The following is a 24211-nucleotide window of genomic DNA, read 5'->3' as shown; positions in this document are numbered from 1 at the left end:
TTTGTATGAGTTATATAATAATAAATATCAACCCCTCTCTTGAGAAGTTAAATTATAAAAGAGCTCCCCTACTTGTAGGTCTGAAATAATCACGTAAAGTAGGTAGGCCTATATTTGGTACCCCGTATAAACATTTTCATTTTTAACTCACTGGATTGACTGGTGAGATTGTACCAAAATTTGCCAGGGGTGGCTAATTTTCCATAAAACTTTCAACATGCAGTTTTTTTGGGTTTTTTAATCAATCCATATGGAGAAACACTTAAACATAATTTGCAACTGAAATAATCAGAACAGATCAGCAAGAGTCAACATTACCAACAATATTTGGTTTAATTTCATTTCACACACCTCTGAGTTAGTAAAACATAAATAGTATATAATCTTACACCAGGTAAATGAAATAGAAGCTTAAAAATATATGTACATCTTGCCAATTTGTACATCAGTACACTAGTACTTAGCAACCATAATAAATTATATATTATCAATGATACATAATTATTATGCTTGAAATGGCAGATTGGATCGAGAGAAATATCTCGCACATTACAATTTATACATGTAGAAAACAATAGTAATTTTATCTTCTTATTCAACAATGTGGATTTTCTTTGTCTATACATATGTCCCTCCTAGATTGCACCATTGGGCTATTCTAGTTGAAATCTATACACCCCAATGGATGGATGACTTCTGGATGGGTGACTCCATTTATATCCCATGTGTGGGAGATTAAGGTCGCATCTTTCATAGGGGTGTTTGGATTTCAACTGGAATAACCCATTATGATTCAGATGATTCTTGCAAGCACTGCAATACCAATATCATACCAGCAACAGACCTGCCAACCTACCAAAGTCAGAATGAAGGACATTGAGACCAAAACTTTGTACATGTACACAAACCAGTTTTGCAGGTCTGAATTATCACAATAGACTAATAAGAATGCCATAGCAAATTTTAAAGTGACATTTTCATCATTTTCTGCTGTTCATACATTTAAATTTGCCATCACTGAAATTTACAGAAAACAGGACTGTCCCTCATTTTCACTTCGGTAAACCCCAAATGAGGGACAGTCCCTCAAAATGAGGGACAGTTGGCAGGTCTGCAGCAATTGCAGCGTTCCACATCAAAATCGCTAGTGATCAAATGCTGCTACCAATTGCGCAAACGCTACCAGTGTTCCTTTGTGGCTAGCAATAATCAATATAGTGACCAAGTTGTCTTGAATTTTGCAGTCAACTGGCATGATGCTGGTGACTTTTGTCTGATCAATATGTTGGCAATATAATCCTAAAATTGTGTGTTTTACTGGATAAACCAAACAAAAATATTGATCTACTTTGAAACTTTTTACATCTGAAAACAATAGGCAGCATAATGAAAGAACTACTTTACTTTACCATGATTAAAATCAAATTGGTCCCAAACAATAATTGAATACCTGAGTGGAAGAAGGGCCCGACTCCATCAAAACTGTTTTTGAGATATTAAGAAAAAACTTAATATTTGGAAAAGTTTTATAGACAGAATGTTTTCATCTTCAGGGGACGTTTAAAACATGAACATACAGTATTACATACATTCAAAATTATATATGATGTTTCCATGGCAACGGTACAGGTCTTAATGCGAGCTGGAGTTGGGCCCTTCTTCCACTAATATACTTTAGTATACTGCAAGCGCCAATTCTGTAAGCAGATGCGTTATAAATAGCTACAGAAAATGGGTAAATTATCCATTAATTGCAGAAGTAGAAGCATCTAATAATGTTAGCAAGAAAGTTTATTGCAGTGAAAAGGAGATTTCATGGATGAGTAAAATTCCTCTTTTACCCAATATTTGTGGAAGAAGGGCCTAACTCCATGGAGTTGGGCCTTTCTTCTATGAAAACCATGATTAAATGTACGTGGAAGACTATTTAGAGAGTGGATTTTGGTTCATATTTCACACACAAGGAAGAACAGTATGCTGACAATAAAATGCTGGGTCTAACTCATTTTTGTAAAAAATTGGAGTTGGGCCCTTCTTCCACTCAGGTATTCAATTGTAAGCTTATATGTAAATTAACACATTTACTGCACACACATTTTGATACGATATTTTTGTCATTCATCAATTCAAAACGCCATAGCTAACCCTAAATATACAATAAATAAAGTTGGCACACAAATCATGATGTCAGTACACTTCAAAGGGGGACTCCGGCAATCATAACATCATGCCTTATATGTTAGAAAAATAATTATCAATCACGAATCACATTGTTTTATTTAAAACAAACTCATATTGACCATAAAAACGAATAAAAACAGTCGGCATCTCAACACGCGATATTCAAAATTCCCGCGCCGAAATTGTCTAAGTGCAATGATGTAATGGTTATTTGTGTTCAATTGTCGTCAGCCTTCATTGTATTACTGGGACGTCATTGCACTCGGCGCCGGGAATTTTGAATATCGTGTGTTGAGAAACGGATGTTTTTATTCGTTTTTATGGTCACTATGAGTTTGTTTTAAATAAAACCATGTGATTCGTGCTTGATAATTATTTTTCTAACATTTAAGGAATAATGTTGTGATTGCCGGAGACTTCCTTTAATATCTGTTATTTTCCTAGATAAAACAAAATAGTAATTCCATTTAAAATCCACACACCCCCTTTGGAAGATCATACTGCCACTGAAATTTCAGTTGCAGCTTATGTTTGATCCAGCTGATTAATGCTGCCACTGTTATAATAAATTCCAGTTGAACATTGCTGACATTATACAATCCATTTGAAATTTACATTTAATCTCAAATGAGAAAATGTTGTTTAGAAATTGAAATCTTCTACACCTTCTCCTTGTTTAATGGATGAAAATATGTGGATCTGGCATTATTTAAACTGTTGAATTTGAATGAAATGTCAAAGTCTTCCACATGAGGGGGATATCAAATGGGTAAGCTCTATAATAGATCCACAGCAAACATGTTGTAGCCAGGGACTGCCTTTTTAAGAGAGCAAGAACAATCCATTTCTGCTGCTCTACCTTAAATCTAATATAGGAGAGTGATTTTTAGCTCTCTTTAGTTGACCATTCTCTCCTTACATTCTATTGTAAATGCTCTAAACAGCTCTCCTTGAAAGCTCCAGAAGAGCTATTTAATGCTCTCCTGCAAATTCCCTGTGTAGCACTTGCGCGGGGCGTAAGGGAACATGACAGACCCTCTCTAACTTGCGCTGTGCACTCCAAGGCAAGCGTGAGGAACTGGACATCTTGCTTCTACTGAAATTTAAATATAGATGTCATTGTAGAAAATATTGTGGAATGAAGTGATCAAAAAGAAAGAAAATGAATATCATATAAATATAGAGTAGTCTATGTACATATTGCTATATAATCAGTACAATATTAAATAAGGTAACAGTTCATGAATCATGACCTTATAGCCAAAGTGACGGTTGATTTTGAAAATCATGGTGACGTTACTGACCGCAAGGATGTTTTCTTTAATTTGGGATATTACTGATGCAAATGATGCAGAAATAACCAGATTAGGAAACTAAAACTGATGGAAAGTTCAAATTCAGAAGTTTATTGGTTTGTACCACAGAATTAAAACCAGAGAACCAGGACTCAGCCGCCATCTTGATACAGGCATGGAGCAAAAATTGGGGGTATTCGGTTTCCCTCGGAATGCGCTCGAGGCATTCGTTGTCATGCAAGCGCGACATGGATGATGGGCGCATTTGAGAGACGCACTTGATGCGACCTGCGCGCGAGTACCATGACGCTTCAGATGAGACGCAGAATTGTTTTCGTTCGTCTCCGTGCACCGTCGGCAAGGACCCGAATACCCCCAATTTTCTCCCCATAGCTGACGGCGCGATTGTACGTGGCGGTATAGGGAGTCCCGGTTCTCCTTCTTTAATTCTGTGGTTTGTACACATCATGCATGTCATGAGTTTTACTTTCGGTCAACATGGTCAACATTGCCGTAGCAACATGGTCAGCATTGCCGTAGCATTGTCTGCAGCACTCGCCATGATTGAACATGTTACACACATCATTGTCATGTCCACAACCCAATAGGAGAGCAACTTCTGTATATATACCTTCTATTGGTTTTAGTTTCATAACTTAGTTAAATCAACCCACAGTTTGGCTGCAAGGTTAGGTCGTGATTCATGCACTGCTACAGGTGGTGGCCGCATTGCATTCTCTAGATTCAGTAAATTTTCATCGTCAACCGTGTAATTGAATGGGATTATTTTGAAATTTTAAAACACTTGAAATATCACAAACAAATAGGCCTATGTTGATAAATAATATAAATACAAGCTAAAACCGTTGGGGTTTGATAATGAACCCCACAAAACTAACCGAGTATATTGGAAAATGCCATACGGCCGGGCGGTTTCACAAGTTGCCGGCTCGATCATGTCATCCGCCGCCTGCACTGCTACGTTATTTATAGTGCTGACTGTACTCTGCTAAGAGTATGATAATAGAAAACACAGCAATAGAAAATATGAAAATAGAAAATCACACATTTACAGTAAATACATGCAAGTAATATTATACTCAACCAGGCCTCAATTAATATGAAGTTATACTTCATAAATTCTTTGGTACATGTACATTTAAAATACACAATCAAGTACTGATGCAAACCAGAAGAGAGAGAGAGAGAGAGAGAGCAAGAGAGCCTGAGAGAGAAAGCATTATAGGACTGGCTCTTAGTTGACTGTTACAAATCTCTACAAAGGTTTTCTTTTAAGGGTATATGAGGTACTGTTGGTCGAAGCAGCCAAAAAATTGATTTTCATTATCTAAATCAATATATTATTGAAAAATAACACTTTGGTGTTTTGCAAACGTTCATTCAACAAATTGTGTACTTTGAAAACTTGCTTAATTTATTGTTGTTAATTAGTTATGTACGTTTTACAAAAGTGTTGTTGTTTCAGTCCTCTTTACAACATAACTCAAGAACCACAGAAACTATAAGAGCATATCTGTGATATTTGAATTCTTCTACACACTCGCTATGAATTGAGCAATGCAATTTTTGCTAAAGCTCACTACCATTCGCAAGATGCTGTGAACTACTTTTTTTTTTGCTGCTTCGACCAAAAATACATCGTTTATAGGTTAATACATGAGTATCACTTGTTGGGAGTGAAATTGTACAAAATAATGCACGCATACTGAGATGTTGATGCGTCTAATGCACAAGCCCCGAAGGGGGGAGTGCATTTATTAACATATTTCATATACGAGAAAAAAATCCCATGATTTTTGCTATATTTATAACAAAATTGTCACAAAGCAAATATATAGAAGTGCATCCACCCGCAAAAAAATGAACACGCCCGAAAGCACTGTGTGTACTACGCGGCATGCTTGCGCCCATGCAATTATACAACATTTATGCACGGTTAGTAATTTACTAACTATTGCTCTGATTGGTTCTCACTCTCTAAGAGTGTATGAAATACCCTTAAGCATCTAATAAACCTGGTAATAAAATCACAAAATAAGAGAAATGCCCTAATTCTGCCAGCCAAATACCACAATTTCAACACTTTGCTTACTAACTATATTTGGTGTTAGGCTGCAATTTAATGTCACATGTATGTAGTGGTTTTGCAACATTAAATGGACTTTCAGAGATCCGGCAAGAACCAAAAAGTCTTTAAAGTTGTCCAAAGTTGCTTTAAAATGGTTGATAAATTGGGAGAAATACCCCTTAAACCATTTTCTTTTGAGTAATGCAGACAAATTTAGCATTTTTGAAATGCTAGTAACTGATGTAAAAAGCTTGGAATTGAATATATTTGACATTAAACTCATTTCCTTTGCCAGGATTACGATATTGTTACATCCCCAATCAGATATTTTAAATTTGTACATACATTATTATATGACATTTACAATAATAAAAAAGAGTATATAAATTAAGCATCTACTTTCTATCATAAAATTTGATAGTTTCATATAAAGTACACACTTCTTATTAGAAAGACTTGATCATTAATAATTTAGAAAATATCTTATTTTTTTACCTAATGCTATTAAGAGCTGCATCTTAGAGTACACAGCTGCATGTTATAGCACAGTCCAAACTCATTTATAATTTCACACTACCAAATAGTATTATATGGTTGTGCACCCTTAATTTCATTTCTAAGAAAAAAATCATTTACACCTAAAGTAAGCAATGCAATAATATGAACAGAAATTTGCATAATTTGGATTGGTCATGATTAGGCTATATTAATTTACCTTACAGCATGTCACACCAAAGGTTTTATGATGACAGCCATATACTACACACACAATGGAATAAATTGATCATGATTGTGCTGTTTATATTCAAGAGCACTCTATTTAAAAAGAATATAATATGAAGAAAACAGACAAGACAAATTCAATCACAATAATAAACATGTACATGTATGATGTATACTGTAAAACAACTTAATTTTGCTAGCAATTTAATTTCGCTAACTTCGCTAGCGCCTTCAATCGCTTAATTAAATTGCCGCTAAATAATAGCTCATTTATAATGGTTTAACATAGCAAGACTAGAGGAAACATATTTGTGAATTTAATTATTAATTGCTATAAAAAGATGAATTTTTGCCAATTTGCCAAATTAAGTTGCCTTGAAATTAAAGTATTTTACAGTATATTATATCAAAATCAAAATATCCATAAATTGGTCCAATGATTTGGGTTACAAGATCAAAGATCATTCTCATTTATCAAATAAAATCAATTAAAGGAGTATTTTGTGATCCTAGCATCCTCTGTTTATGACATTTTTCAGTAGATATCCACAAAAAAGCTTATTCCCAAAATTTCAGTTGCTTCCGATTTTGCGTTTGGGAGTTATGCATAATTATGTGCATTACACTGCTCCATAGACAATGTGTTGTAATTTCATTCTGGTATACATTCAAATTTTTGTACATTAAACATTATGTAGCCAGAGGTTTCCAGTGGTATAAAAAACTTTTTTTGAGAAAAGTGGAGGATGAGGCTGTGGATCACGAAATGCCCTTTTAAGAGAGAGCATATAAAAATAAGAAATGTCATCACACTATTTTGGTATGCCTTCAAGTGCCATATACTTTGTGTGGTGATCGTTTTGATCATGGTTCATTACTCAAGAGCAGTGGCGTAGATTTCTTTTTGACAAATATGGGGATGGGGTTGGAAAGTATAGTGAATCAAGCACTTTTTAACAACAGAATTAGTTAATGGTACAAATGGGCGCGAAACACGCACAAAATTTTGCCATATTGAAGGGAAATTGATGAAATATGGTGTAAAAGTTGAACAAATTTGTGCGAAGCGCAGATACATTTGCACTTTTGGTGCTAAAATGGCCAAATGTGAGGTTAATTTGGTCAAAAACCAACATACAGGCATCAACATTGGGGGGGGGGGAGGTGATTGTATGGACCATTCCCCCGGCAAAATATTGGGTGATTTATCCCCACCCCCATCCCCCGGGATCTACACTTATGCCTTATGCTCAAGAGCGTGATTCTATTGACATAGTAACATTACGTAATTTCGATACTGAATATGTATATTCTTTACAGGGTGTATCAAAATGATTGGTACCCATCAATTTTTAATGATTTTTCAATATTTATTGAAAAGTTTGCCATTTCAAAATGCAGCATTTGATACTCATGAAATGTCCAGAATGTATAGTTTATGACTTGTTATACAATTAATCTACATTGTACACATTAATCTACATCATATGTTGAATTTTGATGTGTCAGACTCATCCAATACCATTGAAAACTGACGAGTACCAATCATTTTGATACAGCTTGTATTAATGTTATTGCTACTTTCTCTTTATTGCCCACAGGTTACCTTGAAATAGCTTCTGATTAGCCACTTATATAAAATGACCATGAGATACTTATTATTCATCCTGAAACTGTCTTCTAGCAAACAAGTCTCAATATTTTATATTTGCAAGCCAGTGTGTAAACACTTGGTTGGTGTCAAGTAGCTCCTGGTTCACACAAAATCCGTCTCAAAGTAAAGCCCGGTTCAAACCCTGTTATTTTACCTTTTACCACATGGCCAGCAGTTTTGAATGCAAGCAGATCAGTTCCAGCCTGACTTCAGGAAAGTTGGATGTCTTTGTCACATTGAAAGATCCAATGAACAATCTTCCCCTGCATAGTTTATATTCAGCATTACAAGTTCCTATTGCATTATGGGATAGTTTATGCTAATCTTGGCTGAACTCTGACCTATCTGGAAAATTATTTTATGTTTATAAAATATTGTTTTAAAATGTTTTACAAAAAAGTATTTCAGTATCACAAATTAAGTACGGTATTTAAAATATTTTTAATAACATATTACAAGACATTTTCAAATCAATCATCAACAAACAACTGTCTTTCTAGGAAAACTTCGATTTGAAAAGGTCTGGTAATGGTATAATTCATAATTAAAGCAATTTTTCCATATAGGTCAGAGTTCAACTATATCAAAACTGTCCCACAATGCATTGCTAATTTGCAATGCCATCAGCTTATTACTTCTAACCGATGCCGTACATTCTCTTAGCAAAGAATACCAGCTGATGGTGGAAATCTTTGGGATTGTTCATGTAGCATGCATGCCTAGCATCAGATAACTTGTGAATCTCATGGTTAGGAAGATCCTTTAGATTTTTTAAAGCTGTCTTACCGATGATTCCCTTGTCATTCTTGCCATATAAGATCATTGTAGTGACCTAAGGGAGTAAGTATAAAATATCAAATAAGACTTGAGGTTAGGTTTGACCAAAAAATACCCACATGTACAGGCATTTTATGGCAAAAGGGGACTGATTTTTGCTCTAAAAACATCAGTGAAGCCTGAAGTGTGAAAAATGTGTTAAATTTTACAAAGTTTGGTGATTTTTAGGGTAATTTCTGACATGTGAAAAACAAAAAAAGTATCAAATGACTCTAATTTGAAAGGTTCATCCACTCGCAGAACACCTTTTTCATTCCCCTATGTATAAATGTTTCCAAAGTACCATTTTTTTAAGGGCTCATATTGAAATTCCCTTACACAGGAAGGTGTGCGCCATCCTGCAGCTTTCCTTTGCTAGCCTTCTTTTGTTAAAAGCCTGGGCAGGGTGTATCACTTTCCTGAGGCGCCCGCTTAGCGAGGGGAATCCTGCCTTCTTTCTGTGTGAAAAGGTGGTAGGGTATTTCAATGAGCCCTAAGTGAAACTTTTGAATCTGCATCGTTTTGATTCAAAGGGTCACCACATGACAAATTTTGATTAAGACAAATCAACATAATTGGGTTTATCGCTTTGTTATATCAATTTTGAAAAGTTGATACACAGATTTTGAGTTATTATTGTATAATAAGGGGTAAATACTCTTTGTGATGCGTCTATGATTTTTTATGTTATTATTTATGCAGCTCTCACCTTGGCCAGATTTTATAAGCAAATTTATAAGAGCAGATCTAAGACACCACTTTCATTACATTCCAGATGTTAGATCTACAAATTAAATACAAAATCTAGGGAAAAAAGAATCTGGTGTTTTTATGTTAGGGCCGTTTGTCTTTACATGTAGTTCTATGCATGGAGAGTGTGAACATTGACCATGTTTTTTTCTGAAAGTTTCAGAGTATGTAGCATGAACATGTACAAATATAATCAAGTAGTTGCCCTTTAGAAGTTTAGTCTGGCTCATCTCAAGTTGATAAATAAAGCCATATTGGATTTAGTAGTGGCAGATTTAAATCACACATGCTAACCTAATCCTGCGGGGTGTATTCAACACAAGCAAGGGCGATTTGTCAGTACGCTAGTGACTCAATCACGTAAATGTACTGATGCGAGTCTGCAACCACAAAATCCAATATGGTATTACTCTCAACTTGAGATGAGACACAGTATGTACCTGCCCGGGGGGAGGCATTCCAACAATTAGTCCTCAAAATTGAAATTTCAGCGCCCGAAGCACTCTTTTTAAATAAAAAAAAGAGTTTAGTCTATTTTGTACTGTAAAATTGGGCAAAATGCTATTTTTGATTGTTAATGATGTGAAATTTTGGGTACTCCCATACAAAGTCACCCCATTTTAGACATTGCCAACAACGAATGACCCCCTCTTTTCTGAAAATTTCTACACAGATAGACCCCTAGCTTCATACGCTGGTGGGCACAGGTACGTCACTTTCATATTCGATTGTCCCCCCCCCCTGGTACCTGCTCTTCTCTGAAAAAATAAAAAGTCCTGTACCTCAATGATAATGAAACCTAGGTGCTAGGGTCTTAGCTAGGAATTCAGACTTGCCCGTCATTTGAATAAATTTGCCTGTCCCAATTTGATCTTCAAAACATTTACCAGACTTCTACAGCCCATCAGGGGTTCAAAGAGTTCAAATATGTGCTGCTATAGCCTTGGTTTGCAAACCTGATCTACTGAAAATGTCAATAGACTTTCTAAACACCTACAATAATAATGTAGCATCTGTCAAAGGCATTGATTTTTCCCGTCCCAGGAGAAAACTCTCGTCTAAAATGACGACCAGACAGGTGGCTAGCTAAGACGCTGCTAGGTGCCCTCTTCTCACTTACCTGAATAGACTTATATTCATCTGGACTGAGACTCTCTGTGTTGACAGGTGATACCGCTACAAAGCCATCAAATAACTCTGGGTTATAGCGAAGAAGAGGAATAGAATATTCCCCACTCATTGAGGGACTAACAACCATGGCTTTCTTTATATGCAGGGCATGAAACAGGCCTATCATGAATGAGACATTATCATCAATTGTGTGCGGAGATGTGTTGCCATATCCTGCATAAATAATAATAATAATAATAATAATATGTGATTATGATGACAACAACAATAACAACAACAACAACAACAACAACAACAACAACAACAACAACAACAACAACAATAATAATAATAAAAATGATAATGATGATGGCGATGACAATGATGATGATGGTGATGATGATGATGATGATGATGATGATGATGATGATGATGGTGATGATGATGATGATGATGGTGATGGTGATGATGATGATGATTATGATTATGGTGACGGTGACGATAACGATGATGATGATGATGAAGTATTTAAATTAATTCTGAATTTGAAAATTAACATAAGACAATAATAACCATAAATTGTACTGTATAAGGAAGGTACAAAATCATCTTGTGTGAAACATCCATTTTCATCAGCAGGGTTTCAGGAAACTGATTTGGAATTAAATTCTGAGCTTAAGAAACAAAGTTGGAACAAAATTAGATTCTTTCACAAATAATACTTCACAGTAATTCCTCCTTAAAGTCACTCAATGCTCAAAATAAGCCAACATCTCCTTTGTTCGACTGGTCCACATTTGTGACACTTTGAAAGACTCTTCCTCCTCCTCCTGCTCCTCCTCATCATCATCATGGTGTCAAAGATAGGTCTCCTTTTGCCATGATCTACATGTATCACTGCTTTCTACAATACATTTTTTGTAAACATGTCATGTCATACAATTAACACTCACTCACCAGGTAAATCCACAGCCACAGCTCTATATCCCAAGCTAGCCATATAATGCAATGTTCCTAGATCCAACCATGTTTTGGATGAAAAACTTGCTCCATGCAAGAATAGGAAAGTACCAAAAATCTGGTCTCCGATGCCACTATCAGACACTTCTCTTCTATACACAGCTAAGCCTTCACTGTATACGAAACCTTCAGTTAGTTTCAGGGCCATGTCCTTCTTGGCATTTGTAACCATATCCCGCCACAGGGCCATGTTGACTTGTGGGTAACGGCTATGTATATAGTAGGCATAGGTGAAGAAGACGAGCAGGAAGAGAACCAACGTGTAGATGATACACTTATTGGACCGCTTGGGTGGTATGGCATTGGCCATTCAAGACCTTGGCATCTGCATTGAGCAGTTCAACTCCTGGCACCAAAAATCTGCATACAAAATATGTTGATATCAATGGAAAAAATTACAACATTATAATGTGTTATTGTAGACTTGGAGCATTTTCAAAAACTTTAACAAAATATAGCACTTGATGAAGAAATGAGGTGGCCTATAGTATTATGCATATACAATGTATATATGCTTCACCCTGGCACAGTTGCTTGATGTGTTTATTCATTAGTTTTTCTATCAAAACATCATGTCGTTTTTCATCCCAACTTGGAATGGACACAGGATGATAATAAAAGCTATTACATTTTAAAAGAGACATTTTGTGATCCACAGCCTCATTCCCCCACTTTTCTAAAAAAAAGGTTGAGATTTTTATACATCGGAAAATGTTTGTGTGCATAAAATTCTTGTAGATTCTTTCCCTACATATTGCAGTTATGGTCCACATAAAATACAGCTTGACCTTTGTGAATGTTAAACCTAGTTAAAAACTATCCCAAATAGGTTTATAAATACGGTAAGTTTTATAAGTCAAGTGCTTTTCCTCTCAGTTGGGTGATTCACATTCTAAATTTTTACTGCCTAAATATGCAATATTGGGCTAAACACACAATTTTTATACTCAATATAATTATGTTCAATGTAGTTTCAGTAACTGTTAACTCAGTATCTTCATTTATCATTAGGACATTATTAGGAAGTTACACGGCACACTATCAAAATAGTTGACTGCTGATCTGTCGGATAACGCTTTTTCAATGGGAAATGAACTTTGCTGCTTGGATGATGTCACGATGAGGTTAGCATTTATTCCGTATTGAAAAGCGTGTTCCGACGGATCTGCACTCGACCGGCCTCCTATTGACATCTATTTATTGGCTCATTTTGGGCTCCAAGGATGTAGCTGAGGAACTCTCTCAAGGACAGTTTGGGCAAGCATGGATGATTTTAATCCCATTGTACTATACTCATACAACAAAGTTGAGATAATTGATCTACATTGATCTCATCTTTTCCTTCCTTCCTTCCTTAAAAGTGCAATGCTCACATGAGTGAGAACAGGCGCACTGCGTGGTGTGCATGGGCCGGAACAATAAACGTAGCATGAAACTGAAGACAGGTGCAAAATATATACAGATGTGCGAGTAAAAACTAGGCTGGTGATGAGACTACTTCAGTGGAGAATCCCTCAACATGGTCTTAAAGCTGTCGAGAGATTGGTAGTTTGCTGGATCTACTGGGAGCTTGTTCCAATCCCGGATGGTGTGTGGGAAAAATGAATTAGCAAACACTGAAGAGTTGGTGTGGGGTTGCAAGAACCTGGATGAATGGCCTCTGGTCGATGAACGATGATGGATGAGGTATTGGTTCCATGTGATATCAACCAGGTCAAATCTGATCTTGTACATCATCAGTAGGTGACTGCAAAGGCGTCGGTCCTGGAGAGATGTCCAGTTCAGGTTGCGGAGCATTGAGGTGACGCTACTTCTTCTGTCGTAGATTCCTGTGACAAAACGGGCAGAATTTTGTTGCACCTGTTCGAGCTTCTTTGTATTACGCTGTGTGTGGGTATCCCAAGCTGATGCTGCATACTCCACAGTGGGTCTGATGAAGGTTGTGTAGGCTGCTTCCTTAACTTTCTGACTGCATTGGCTGATGTTGCGTGACAGGAAAGCCTTGGTTGAATTTGCCTCCTTGGTTGGAATAGGACGCTGGAGTGGGCTTGCGTTTGTTGGTCACCTGCAATACTTGGCACTTTGTTTCGTTGAAGCTCATTAGCCAGTCAGATTCCCACTTCTGGAGAGCGTCAAGGTCATGTTGAAGAGCAGCTGAGTCCTCTGGAGATGTGATGTTTCGGTAGATGAGGCTATCATCGGCGAACAGTCTTGTTGTGGAGTCAGAGACACAATCAGGAAGATCGTTGATGTAGATAACAAACAACAGGGGTCCTAACACACTGCCCTGAGGGACACCAGATGTCACAGGTGCTTCAGGGCTCTTGCTGCCATCAACTACGACTGATCGGGATCTGCTGGAAAGAAAGTCTCTGATCCAGTTGAGAGAACTACCATGGACGCCGTAGTGTTCCACTTTCTTCAGTAGGTGACGATGTGAAACCTTGTCGAATGCCTTCTCGTAGTCTAGGAGAATCACGTCAGTCTGGGATTTGTTATCCAATCCTTTGGCCAGGTCATCCAAGGTGACAATGAGCTGGGTCTCGCAAGATCTTCGTTGGCGAAATCCGTGTTGTCGTCAGATAGAATCTTACATGTGTTGAGATGACGAATAACGGCACAGTGCACGATATGCTCACATAGCTTGCATAAGACTGAAGTGAGGGAGATTGGCGGTAGTTGGCTGCATCAGAACGGCTGCCCTTCTTGAAGATCGGAACAATCTGCGCTTTCTTCCACTGGGATGGAACCTTGCCTTGATCGATGGAAGCTTGAAATAGAAGAGTCACTACAGGAGAGATTTCTTCTGCTGTTTCTTTTAGTAGCTTAGTTGGTATACCATCGGGTCCAGATGCTGAGAAGGGCTTCAGGTTTCTGAGCAGCTTGGTAACTCCATTCCGGTCTACAGTGATGCTGTCCATGGAGGGATGTTGTTTGTGATCAAGATCAGGTACAGAAGAGCCATCGTCAACAGAAAACACAGATGTAAACTGCCGGTTGAGTATAGCAGCTTTGGTCTTGGGGTCAGAGTGTAGGAACCCACCTTCCTTCAGTGGAGCAACACCCATCTGGTCCCATCTCTTCGACTTAATAACTAGGGTCACTGTGCACTATGTCATAGATGTACTTGTTGTATGACCTTCGGCATGTCTTCTGGGATTCTTTCTTTAGATGTTTGAATCGAAGCCAATCCCTCTCCTTGTTGGTTTTACGAGCTTTACGATAGGCTCGCGCCTTGCGTCTGGTGGCCCGCTTAGTGCTGGAGTTAAACCAAGGTTGGTTGGGCCTGGTTGAGCTAAATTTCGAAGGCACACAGTCCTCTATGACTCGTTCCAACTCGTGTTGAATGGCATTGGCTAGTTCCTTTACTGGGGTGGAAGTAGTAAACTCAGACGTGAAATGACTGGCCCATTTCTTGATTCTGTCACGTATGGCGTCAAGGTCTGCTCTTTTCCACAACAGGATCTTGCGGCGAACTGGCTTTCTTCTGTGAGCCCTTACATTAACATCCATATATAGATGACATCATGGTCGCTTAGGCCTGGTAGACCCGAGCATCTGTTAACCAGGGAGGGTCTATTAGTCACTATAACGTCCAGGATATTATCGCCTCGTGTTGGGAAATCGATCAACTGGTCGAGTCCTGCACGATCCATAACTTTGAGGAAGGACTCATTTATTGAGATTCTGTACTGATGCGAGATGATGATGCCGGTGCTCCAGTCAATGTCTGGAAGATTAATATCACCAGATATCCAAATCGCAGCTCCTGGGTTAGTCTGGCACAATTGAATTATGGTACGGTTCAATTTGTCCATGTAGTGGATGGGTTCAACATTCCCTGAGTTGGCAAAACCTGCAATCTTCATGGGAGTAATTTACTTAGTTCAAAAGTAGTCAAAATATTGCTCTGCAAAATTTCTTAATTTTCACGATTTGGATTTATCATATTGAGCAGCATTCTCCTTGTGATGTTTCTGCACTGTCAGACTGTGTAGAGTGTCTGTAACATCTCTGAGGTAAAACTGACAAATGCAAGGCATATTTCTTGATGCTTGAAGTTTGGATTTCTTAAACGTACAGTGCATCTCTACATATGTACATGTACCACTGCAAGACTTCAGGTGCATAGATGTCATTTTCAACAACTCTTCCTATACTTTTGTACAGGAGCCAACCATTGTTAATCCGTGATGAATCCACACTTTTACAGTAAGCGTATACACGAATGCCAGCGTTTGGAATCTGATTCTGTGCGCGTATCACGCTTACAAGTTGAATTCAGTCTTTTGGAAGTATCAGATAAAGATTGCTGTTTTATTCAGTTTTATTGCTGATATCAAATCACCAATCTTTTTGTAAGGCTGCCTGACATTGCTCATGAAATAATCATGTGAATTATACAATCTTTACTTTAGCTTGTTTTCGACGTTGTTGAAAGGGATTCAATCATGATTCACCGTTAATCGTTCGCATCGTCTGCATGGTTTACTTTGACCCGGGACTTTGACCCGACCAGAGTAAATCACGCAGACGCGCCAGACGCGAGATGAACAACGGTGAAACATGATTGAATCCCTAAATGTTTATGATAAAGACTGAAGTCTTGCTGGCAAGAAATAGTAACATACTTGTTTTAACATGTTTTAAAAAAGGTAAGCTTACTAAAAATAAAATTAAAAAAACGTTACGGAATTTATGCATGCCATTGTATACAAAAATCTGATTGTCACCTTATAATGTTAGCTTCTTTTATCAGTTTTATAGGACACAGTATTCGCACAAACCATTTCTCGATTTTATTTTTCAGTTTCCCGTTGTTTGTTTTTCGCTCATGCTGCTGAGTGATGTGAGTGCTGACCTGGAACTGGTACACTTTGACCCAAAATGTATTGACCCCGAAGTTGGGTTGCCAGTTGCCAGAAACAACTTCAGAAATCGTTTTATTTTGCCTGTTTTATAAAGTTCTTTCTTTCTTTTTTCGGCCCAACTGAAAAAAAAAATGTGTCAGGCTGTGTGTTCTTGCGTGTCCACAATTGCACTATTCGTGCAAAAACAAACCACCTCACTGCATTGGACTCAATTATGCAATGCGGCAACAGGCTTCTCTATGGGAAAATCCCGGAACCACAAACCCCTGACATGGCCCTTGACACGATGACCCAGAACTGTGTGGCATCAAAACAACTCATGAACTTGTAGTTTAGTTGTATCACTTTTATATCGAACATTTAAACACCTGCATCTCAATCAAATCGGTTGTGAAATGGATTTACAAAGCTGGGATTCAATAAAGCAAACTTCCAAGAACAATGAAGACATTACTGTTAGTAATGGCAAAGTTATCATAAATAATCGCAGCATATTTCATCGTGTTGTTGTCAATGAAAACATCCCACAGTGTGACAGGCAGGGCAATATACTGTTACTTCATGCGGGATGCTATTCCTCGCAGACATGGCTTGACCATGGTACTATGCATGTAATGGCGAACCGTGGATTTAGGACTGCTGCTATAGACATGCCAGGTATTATTTGTATTATAGTATTTTACATGACGTAAACAACTGTAGGAATTCGTATTCGTCCTCTTATCCTGTGGGGAAGGGAAGTACGTTTATGTTAAAAGATACGCGAATGGGCCTACAATCCATCTGGGTCCGGTTATCTTGATCTGGAGAGACAAACGTGTGACTTGATCGAAAGACGTTAAGACATTCTTTTTGTTACTACTGTCGAGATACCTCTCCTTTATTAACGATGGGCATTCAGGATCGATGTGCAAATCATCCTGGCCCGTGCCTTAATGTTTAATAAGACGAGTTCTCAGTGTACTTCTCCTGCCTATAGAATCATGCCATATTGAAACCTGTTAACTTCTACATAGTTAACTATCAGCTTTAATTACCAACTCACTTCCCAGTGATGGTCTTAGCTCATTCTCTGTTGAATAGCTACACACAACTCCGACTCTACTGTCTGTGTATCCTACTTTAGAATGGCATATTCTCCAAAGGAGAGGGCAGTAGCACTGAAAACACGTGGACTTAGCTAAGAGTATTAAAATGTCGACACATCACTTTCTTCCGAATCTGAACTATGTATGACCTATCTTATCCAGGTACTTCTTATATGAAGGATTATTACACAACTTTCAGACATATGGACATGCAGAGCTATGCAGATCTAGACTGCGGAACTCAGTCCTCAATGATAGTCAGTCATTTATCTTTTGGTCGTTATATGACTATCATTTGAGGACTGAGTTGTTATGATATATCTTCCGAGGAGCAATTTCAGACAATAGCTGGGGATTAGTGGGGCAGAGGTTATCTATTGAATCCTTTCATGACCACTGAAGCATAGTCAAGTCTGCCAAGGACACTCGGCACAAATTGAAAGACCATGTCAACTCTCGACAAAAGAATGCATGCATGTCAAAGGTCATACGACACCAATTTGGTGTTTATGCTCCTCGAAATTAGTACCTTAAAGTCTATGTCTGATGTATATCTGGTTCCATACAGCAATACGCAGTGGTACCGTAAAGCGGGGTGACTTTGGACAGTGGGGTGACTTTGGACACGCTTATAGGACAGGGTTGCTCAATTTAAATCAATGATTTTTTTCTAAAAAATCATTGATTTAAATTTAAATCAATGATTTTTTGAAAAAAATTGTGATTTAAATCAAGCAACCCTGTCCTATATGTGTGTCCAAATTCACCCCACTGTCCAAAGTCACCCCGCTTTACGGTATGGCCAATTGAAGGGAGGGGGTGACCCCACCACCCCCTTGTGGCACTGTGGAGCATACTAAATAATGCTCTGTGATGCAACATTTTTTCCAGTCCAATCCTGGCATTCTATTCTCCGAGTAATACCAACCTGACCCAACCCATCCCGAAAAATTTAGAACAAACCTGACCGATTCGGAACAAAAACTTTTTAGCTCTCAACTCTTGATACATTTTTTTTCCTGATCCTGACTCGAAAGAAAGAACCCTGCTCCATTTCAACTTGGCGAAAACTCTAACCTGATGATAATATGCCCCGATTCACCTCAATCTGTAAATTTGGAAATATTTTAAAATCCAATCATGCAGCTGTTGGTCCTGGGTATTTGGGATATTTTGGATTTTCAGTTTGCTCGCAGGGTATTTTGGATTTTCAGGTTGCACATTTTTGTCCAATTTAAGTCCCCCACTAAAAGTCATATTGCCCATCCCTCTGAAATAACCCTGGCTAGGCCATTTTACTGCAATATAGAAAAAAAAATCTCCAAAAATTGGTGAGGGCGGGTTCGATATACTAGTACATGTTGTTTAATTTACTTGGCCTCATATATGAATGCAATAGTATCTTTATATATTTTTACTAATCACAGGTTATGGTGAAACTGGTGGTGTTAAGATGGACACTGGTGATCCTATTGACTTCATGAAGTCCCTCATCCAGGTTCTTGGGATCCCTTATCCCATTATTGTTAGTCCTTCAAGGAGTGGAGACTTGACCATACCCCTTATCATAGAATGCCCAGAGCTGGTCAGAGGTTACGTGCCTGTGTCACCACATTCAACAGATAAATATAGTGCAGAGAGGTATAGAGGAAATCAGGTATGTATCGGGGGAACATAAATGGCCATATGCTCCCCAGGAAAGACCCGTTTTTGGACTGCATGGCTCCCAAAGATCTCTTAATTTAGACCAAAACAGAGCCCTGAAAGACCCTTGATTTTGATAATTTCAGCTCTATAATGCCCCGAAATTGCTCATTCCTCACATTTCTGGGTTTTGTCAACCAGAAAGCCAAAAAAGACCCTTTAAGTGAGGTTAAGTGCCTTTCCCAAGTGCATAACACGTTGGTGCTGCAAGGATTTGAACCCATGTCTCAAGCTACCACTGATTAGGAATCAGATTATCAGAGTCTTTAACACTGCACCTTGCGCCACCATGCCAAATGATTTTGGAATAAATAATAACTTATTTATATGGATTGTTGTCTTTTAAAAATGTAAAGAAGCAGGCAAATTTAAATAGATGTGAAAGATAAGGGAGTTTTCAATATATTCTGGGGTGGACTGGTCACAGTGGCATAGCCAGGGGGCAGGCCAGGGGGGTGGACTTCCCCCACAGAAATTAACAGTCATGAAATTGGGGGTGGCAAAGGGTAAAGTGACATTAAAATGACCAAAAATGTGACAAAAATTGACAAATAAGACAAATATTTAGCTTTGCCGACTCACACTAAAAGGCTGGCTATGATGCTAACTGGCCATCATTCAATTGACTGAACGAATGTTTAAACAAAAATGATCTGTTAATCTTATTCCTTTCTATTTTTACTTTGAATAGACCAATGCATTGATTACATATGGAGAAAATGACACTGAAGCTGGACGTGTAGCAGTCGCCAATCTGAAGAATCTTCCTAATCATACCGCTGAAGAGTTCCTAGGAGCTGGACATCATCCTTATATGGATAACCCTGGTCAATGGCATCAACTGCTTTTGAACTTTATCAACAGCCTACCCCAGTAATTAGTGTTGGGGTGAGCCATGGGTTGAGCTCAACTGAGATTTTATCATGGAATAAGCAATAAGAAATGTTGGATCGAAATAATGACCCGTAAAAAGGTGTCCTATTAAATTATATTCTAAATTGTTTGTATTCAGGTAATATCTATATATTTATGCCAACAGGCCTTTCAGGTAGCTCCTACATTCTTGGTCTCTTTTGGGGTTATGGAACAAACCAAAAGTTTGATGATGTCTTATAAATGAAAATCCTTGGGGGTGTGGGAGGAGCCAACAAGTCTGATTACGTCTGAAAACTAGTCAAAACTTTGATTAAAGTTGCCTTTCAGGATGGAATTTTCAAGATACCACAGATTTTCAAGATCTCCCTCCCTCTCTTGTGTTGCAGGGAGAGAGGGAGGAGGTCATCTTCCTAACAAACAAACTTTTGAAAAAGAAAAAAAAACGAGAAAAAAAAACAACTTTTGGTTTGTTCCCTTACAGAAGATAAATAAGTAATATATAAAATAGGAGTGGGTAACCTTGTGAACTCAATAGGCAAGAAACTCTGTGACCAGTCAATGTTTTATAGGAATATAATTTTCTTGTAACAAATCTCTTTTGGGATAGGAAAGCTCAATTTTAAATGTAGAAATTTATTGTGAATGCTGGGGAAGAGGGGATATAGCACAGGCAAACCAATGTGTGTAAATCAAGAGTGTTAAGTGGAGTAAATATGTTGCCACAGCTAGACAACACCAACAGTCTAACACTAGGCTTGTTACAATAACGAGTCAAACACCTTGGTCTGGAGCGGACATTTTATAAATGAATTTAGAAGGGCAGCAACGACACCACTTGCATTACATTCCAGATGTTAAATCTACATCATATGCAAAATTTGAGGAAAAATGACCAAGTCAATTTTATTTTAGGGCCATTTTATAACTGGTCCTTACATGTAGCCCTATGGAGAGAGTGCCCGTTGATGGCGCTATAACCCCCATTTTAGGAACAAAAATGTGATTTTAAAAAAATGACCCAAGCTAATTTTCTAAAATTTTCAGAGTATGTAGTATGAACATGTAGAAATATAATCAAGTAGTTGCCCTACCTGCTCTTCTCCGAAAAAATAAAAGTCCTATGCCTCAATGATAATGAAACCTAGGTGCGAACCTTAGCTTATTATTAAAAGGAGTATTTTGTGATCCTCGCATCCTCTTTTTGTGACATTTTCAGTAGATATCCACGAAAAAAGCTTATTTCAGTTATGCATGATTATGTGTATCACACTGCTCCATAGGCCATTGTGTTGTAACAGAACAACGTAATTCAATATATTTGCTAAATGAATTCATCTGCAAGATTATTATGTAGGTTTCCAGTGGTATGAATATCTCAACTTTTTTTGAGAAAAGTGGGGGATGAGGCTGTGGATCACGAAATGCCCCTTTAAGTGGACTGCATTTTTAGGTACACCATGAAAACGTGTGTCTAGTACTTAAGTTTATTCTCAAATGGTTGAAATTTTCTATCATCTGTTTTGGTAAACATTGAAACCTAAGTGTGGCACCCGGGGAGTGTGCCATAATAACAACCTATCTATCCTATGATATCATGGTGGGAAAGGGGGATGGGGCTCAAGAAGCTCCTTCCTGGGAGCAAAATAAATAAAATAAAAAAATGTTTTTGTTTGTTTGTTTTGTTTGTTTGTTTGTTTTTTTAGGAGAAAGAATGACAACATGCATTTTAATGAGTTATCTTCATTAGATAGGAGAGTTGTGGATTCAACACATCTATGGGCCTACCAAACTCCATAATGGCGCCTGGATTAAAGTAGCTTTCGTCAGAAGTACTCTATATGCTTGTAGACGAGGTTTTACATTTAAACATAAAGAAAAAAATATAGATCAATTTGTAAGCGTTCTTTAGCCAAGTCATAGTTCATTGAATTTACAACCGTATGACAAAACAGACGAAAATAGTAACTTTTTGCACAAGATTGGGTCATAACTTTTGTTTTGTTGAAGGTAGCTACTTGAAAAATTTGCATACATATAGTTCGTAATGTCACCTACAGGTGGTGAAAAAATCATGTCACAACCGTTTTCAGAATTTTGTAGTATAGGTGACCTGAAAAACAGTAAGATATTGTACTTGAACACTTGTAACATCTCAGGTAATGATAATCAGCATCGTGTCCATCCTTACAGCGTGACTTTTCTAGCTGCGATTTTAGATTTAAAAAAAACATAAATCTACTATAACACATTTTTCAGTCAAAAAAGTAAATTTAGTTCCCTTTGTGATATTTTATTCCAAAGAAAGCGACATAATGCCACCGTTTTACACCATGTTATATTAAAGTCAATATCTTCATAAACTGTGTTTGTGGTCATCTATACTAATGTTATTACACTGGCTATTTGTTCTATTAGTTTTGTGCATACCATCATTTTCAGTTTGTGGCAAGCTTTTAACCAGTACATACCGTATAATTTTAAGATTATTATTGTGTTTTATACAGTTTTTACTGTATAACATGACCAAATAGAATAATTATGGGATCTTCAACACACTGTACTTCAGAGGCCTTTGTAAATATTGTACATATTATTTAGATCGTTTTTGGTGAACCATATCTTACTGTGGTTTTCAGGTCACTAACAAATATCTGAAAATGCTCTTGACATGATTTTTTCACCATTTGTAAGTGTCTTTACGAACTATATGTATGCAAAGTTAAGTAGCTTCCTTCAACAAAACAAAAGTTATGACCCAACAGGTAGAACGTTTTGAAAATTGACCGCACGCTTAGAAAAAAGATAGGCAATAGGCCGAATGCAAAGCTATAAAGAAATGTTAAAATGACAAACCTGACCAAAATTGAAAACGACACTTATATAGCTGAGATTATTGGGAACACGAAGAAAAGAAAAGAAGAAACAAAACAAAAAAGCAAAACAAAAACAAAATAAAACAAAACAAAACGAAACAAAATACAATGATGATTCATTACAAAAAAAAAAAACCTTTTTGTCTCATATAAACCCGCCGTGATTGCTATCTTCGGTAGACAGTCAAAATAATTTAAAAAATTATTAAACATGAAGAAAAATAGAGGTATGAATCATTTTCTTTGTAGGCCCTAAATGCTCTCTACAGAAGATAGCAAGCAAAGCAAAAAACATGCAAAATAATAATGTTCCAAAAAACATTGCCTAACACGCGTTGCAGATGATGATTCAGTACGGCGTAAGACGGCAATACTAATTGACTGCGCGCTTAGAAAAAAGATAGGAAATAGGCCGAATGCAAAGCTATAAAGAAATGTTAAAATGACTCGACAAAGCAGACCAAAATTTAAAACGGCACTTATATAGCTGAGATTATTGGGAACACGAAGAAAAGAAAATAAGAAACAACACAAAAAAGCAAAAGAAAAACAAAACAAAAACAAAATACAATGATGATTCATTACGCAAAACATTACTTTTTGTCCGTGATTGCTATCTTCGGTAGACAGTCAAAATGATAATCATTCAAAAAATAATTAAACATTAAGACAAAAATAGAGGTATGAATTATTTTCTTTGCAGGCCCTAAATGCAAAGCAAAAAACATGCAAAATAATAATGTTACAAAAAACATTGCCTAACACGGTACGCAAAATGTGAGGATTCAGTGCGCAAAATCCCGGGGCCGGTAAAACGGCTATAATTTGTAGCGCGCTAAGGAAAAAAAAAATCGGCACTAGGCCGAATGCAAAGCTATAAATAAATGTTAAAACGAAGAAGCTGACCAAAATTTAAAACGGCACTTACATTGGAGAGATAATTGGGAACACGAAGAAAAGAAAATAAGACACAAAACAAAAAAACAAAACAAAAAACATTGATGATTCAGTACGCAAAAAACAAAACTTTTTATCTCATTATAACCGCCGTGGTTGCTTTCTTCCGTAAACAGTCAAAATGATAATCATTAAAAGAAATCATTAAACATAAAGGAAAAATCAGTGGTATTAATTTTTTTTTCTTTGACGGCCCTAAATGCT

At 37.3% G+C, this 24211-nt stretch overlaps 2 protein-coding genes across 2 annotated transcripts; one reads left to right on the top strand and one right to left on the bottom strand.

Moving 5' to 3' along the window:
* Positions 1 to 7098: 7098 nt before the first annotated feature.
* On the bottom strand, positions 7099 to 16486 carry LOC140148775 (putative protein-lysine deacylase ABHD14B). Its single transcript, XM_072170837.1, has 4 exons — positions 16372 to 16486; positions 11576 to 11998; positions 10629 to 10852; positions 7099 to 8774 (listed from the first exon to the last, which is right to left on the bottom strand). The coding sequence occupies exons 2-4, from the start codon at positions 11946 to 11948 to the stop codon at positions 8580 to 8582; spliced, it is 792 nt and encodes a 263-aa protein (XP_072026938.1). The 5' UTR covers positions 11949 to 11998; positions 16372 to 16486; the 3' UTR covers positions 7099 to 8579.
* Positions 16487 to 16798: 312 nt separating this feature from the next.
* LOC140148776 (putative protein-lysine deacylase ABHD14B) lies at positions 16799 to 21399 on the top strand. Its single transcript, XM_072170838.1, has 3 exons — positions 16799 to 17166; positions 19025 to 19254; positions 19993 to 21399. The coding sequence occupies exons 1-3, from the start codon at positions 16905 to 16907 to the stop codon at positions 20176 to 20178; spliced, it is 678 nt and encodes a 225-aa protein (XP_072026939.1). The 5' UTR covers positions 16799 to 16904; the 3' UTR covers positions 20179 to 21399.
* The last annotated feature ends 2812 nt before the right edge of the window (positions 21400 to 24211 follow it).

Source organism: Amphiura filiformis, chromosome 3 (genome assembly GCF_039555335.1).
Source record: "Amphiura filiformis chromosome 3, Afil_fr2py, whole genome shotgun sequence".
Taxonomy (NCBI): domain Eukaryota; kingdom Metazoa; phylum Echinodermata; class Ophiuroidea; order Amphilepidida; family Amphiuridae; genus Amphiura; species Amphiura filiformis.
This window is presented reverse-complemented; position numbering and strand designations above follow the sequence as displayed.

Bases quoted from the DNA above. Each gene is read 5' to 3' on its own strand.
- LOC140148775 (XM_072170837.1), bottom strand. From the start codon at position 11,948: ATGGCCAATGCCATACCACCCAAGCGGTCCAATAAGTGTATCATCTAC. The intron at 10,853-11,575 runs GTGAGTGAGTGT...TTATTTATGCAG, and splicing joins TGTGGCTGTGGATTTACCTG to GATATGGCAACACATCTCCG. The intron at 8,775-10,628 runs GTAAGTGAGAAG...TTACTCCCTTAG, and splicing joins ATGAATATAAGTCTATTCAG to GTCACTACAATGATCTTATA.
- LOC140148776 (XM_072170838.1), top strand. From the start codon at position 16,905: ATGGATTTACAAAGCTGGGATTCAATAAAGCAAACTTCCAAGAACAAT. The intron at 17,167-19,024 runs GTATTATTTGTA...TACTAATCACAG, and splicing joins TGCTGCTATAGACATGCCAG to GTTATGGTGAAACTGGTGGT. The intron at 19,255-19,992 runs GTATGTATCGGG...TACTTTGAATAG, and splicing joins AGAGGTATAGAGGAAATCAG to ACCAATGCATTGATTACATA.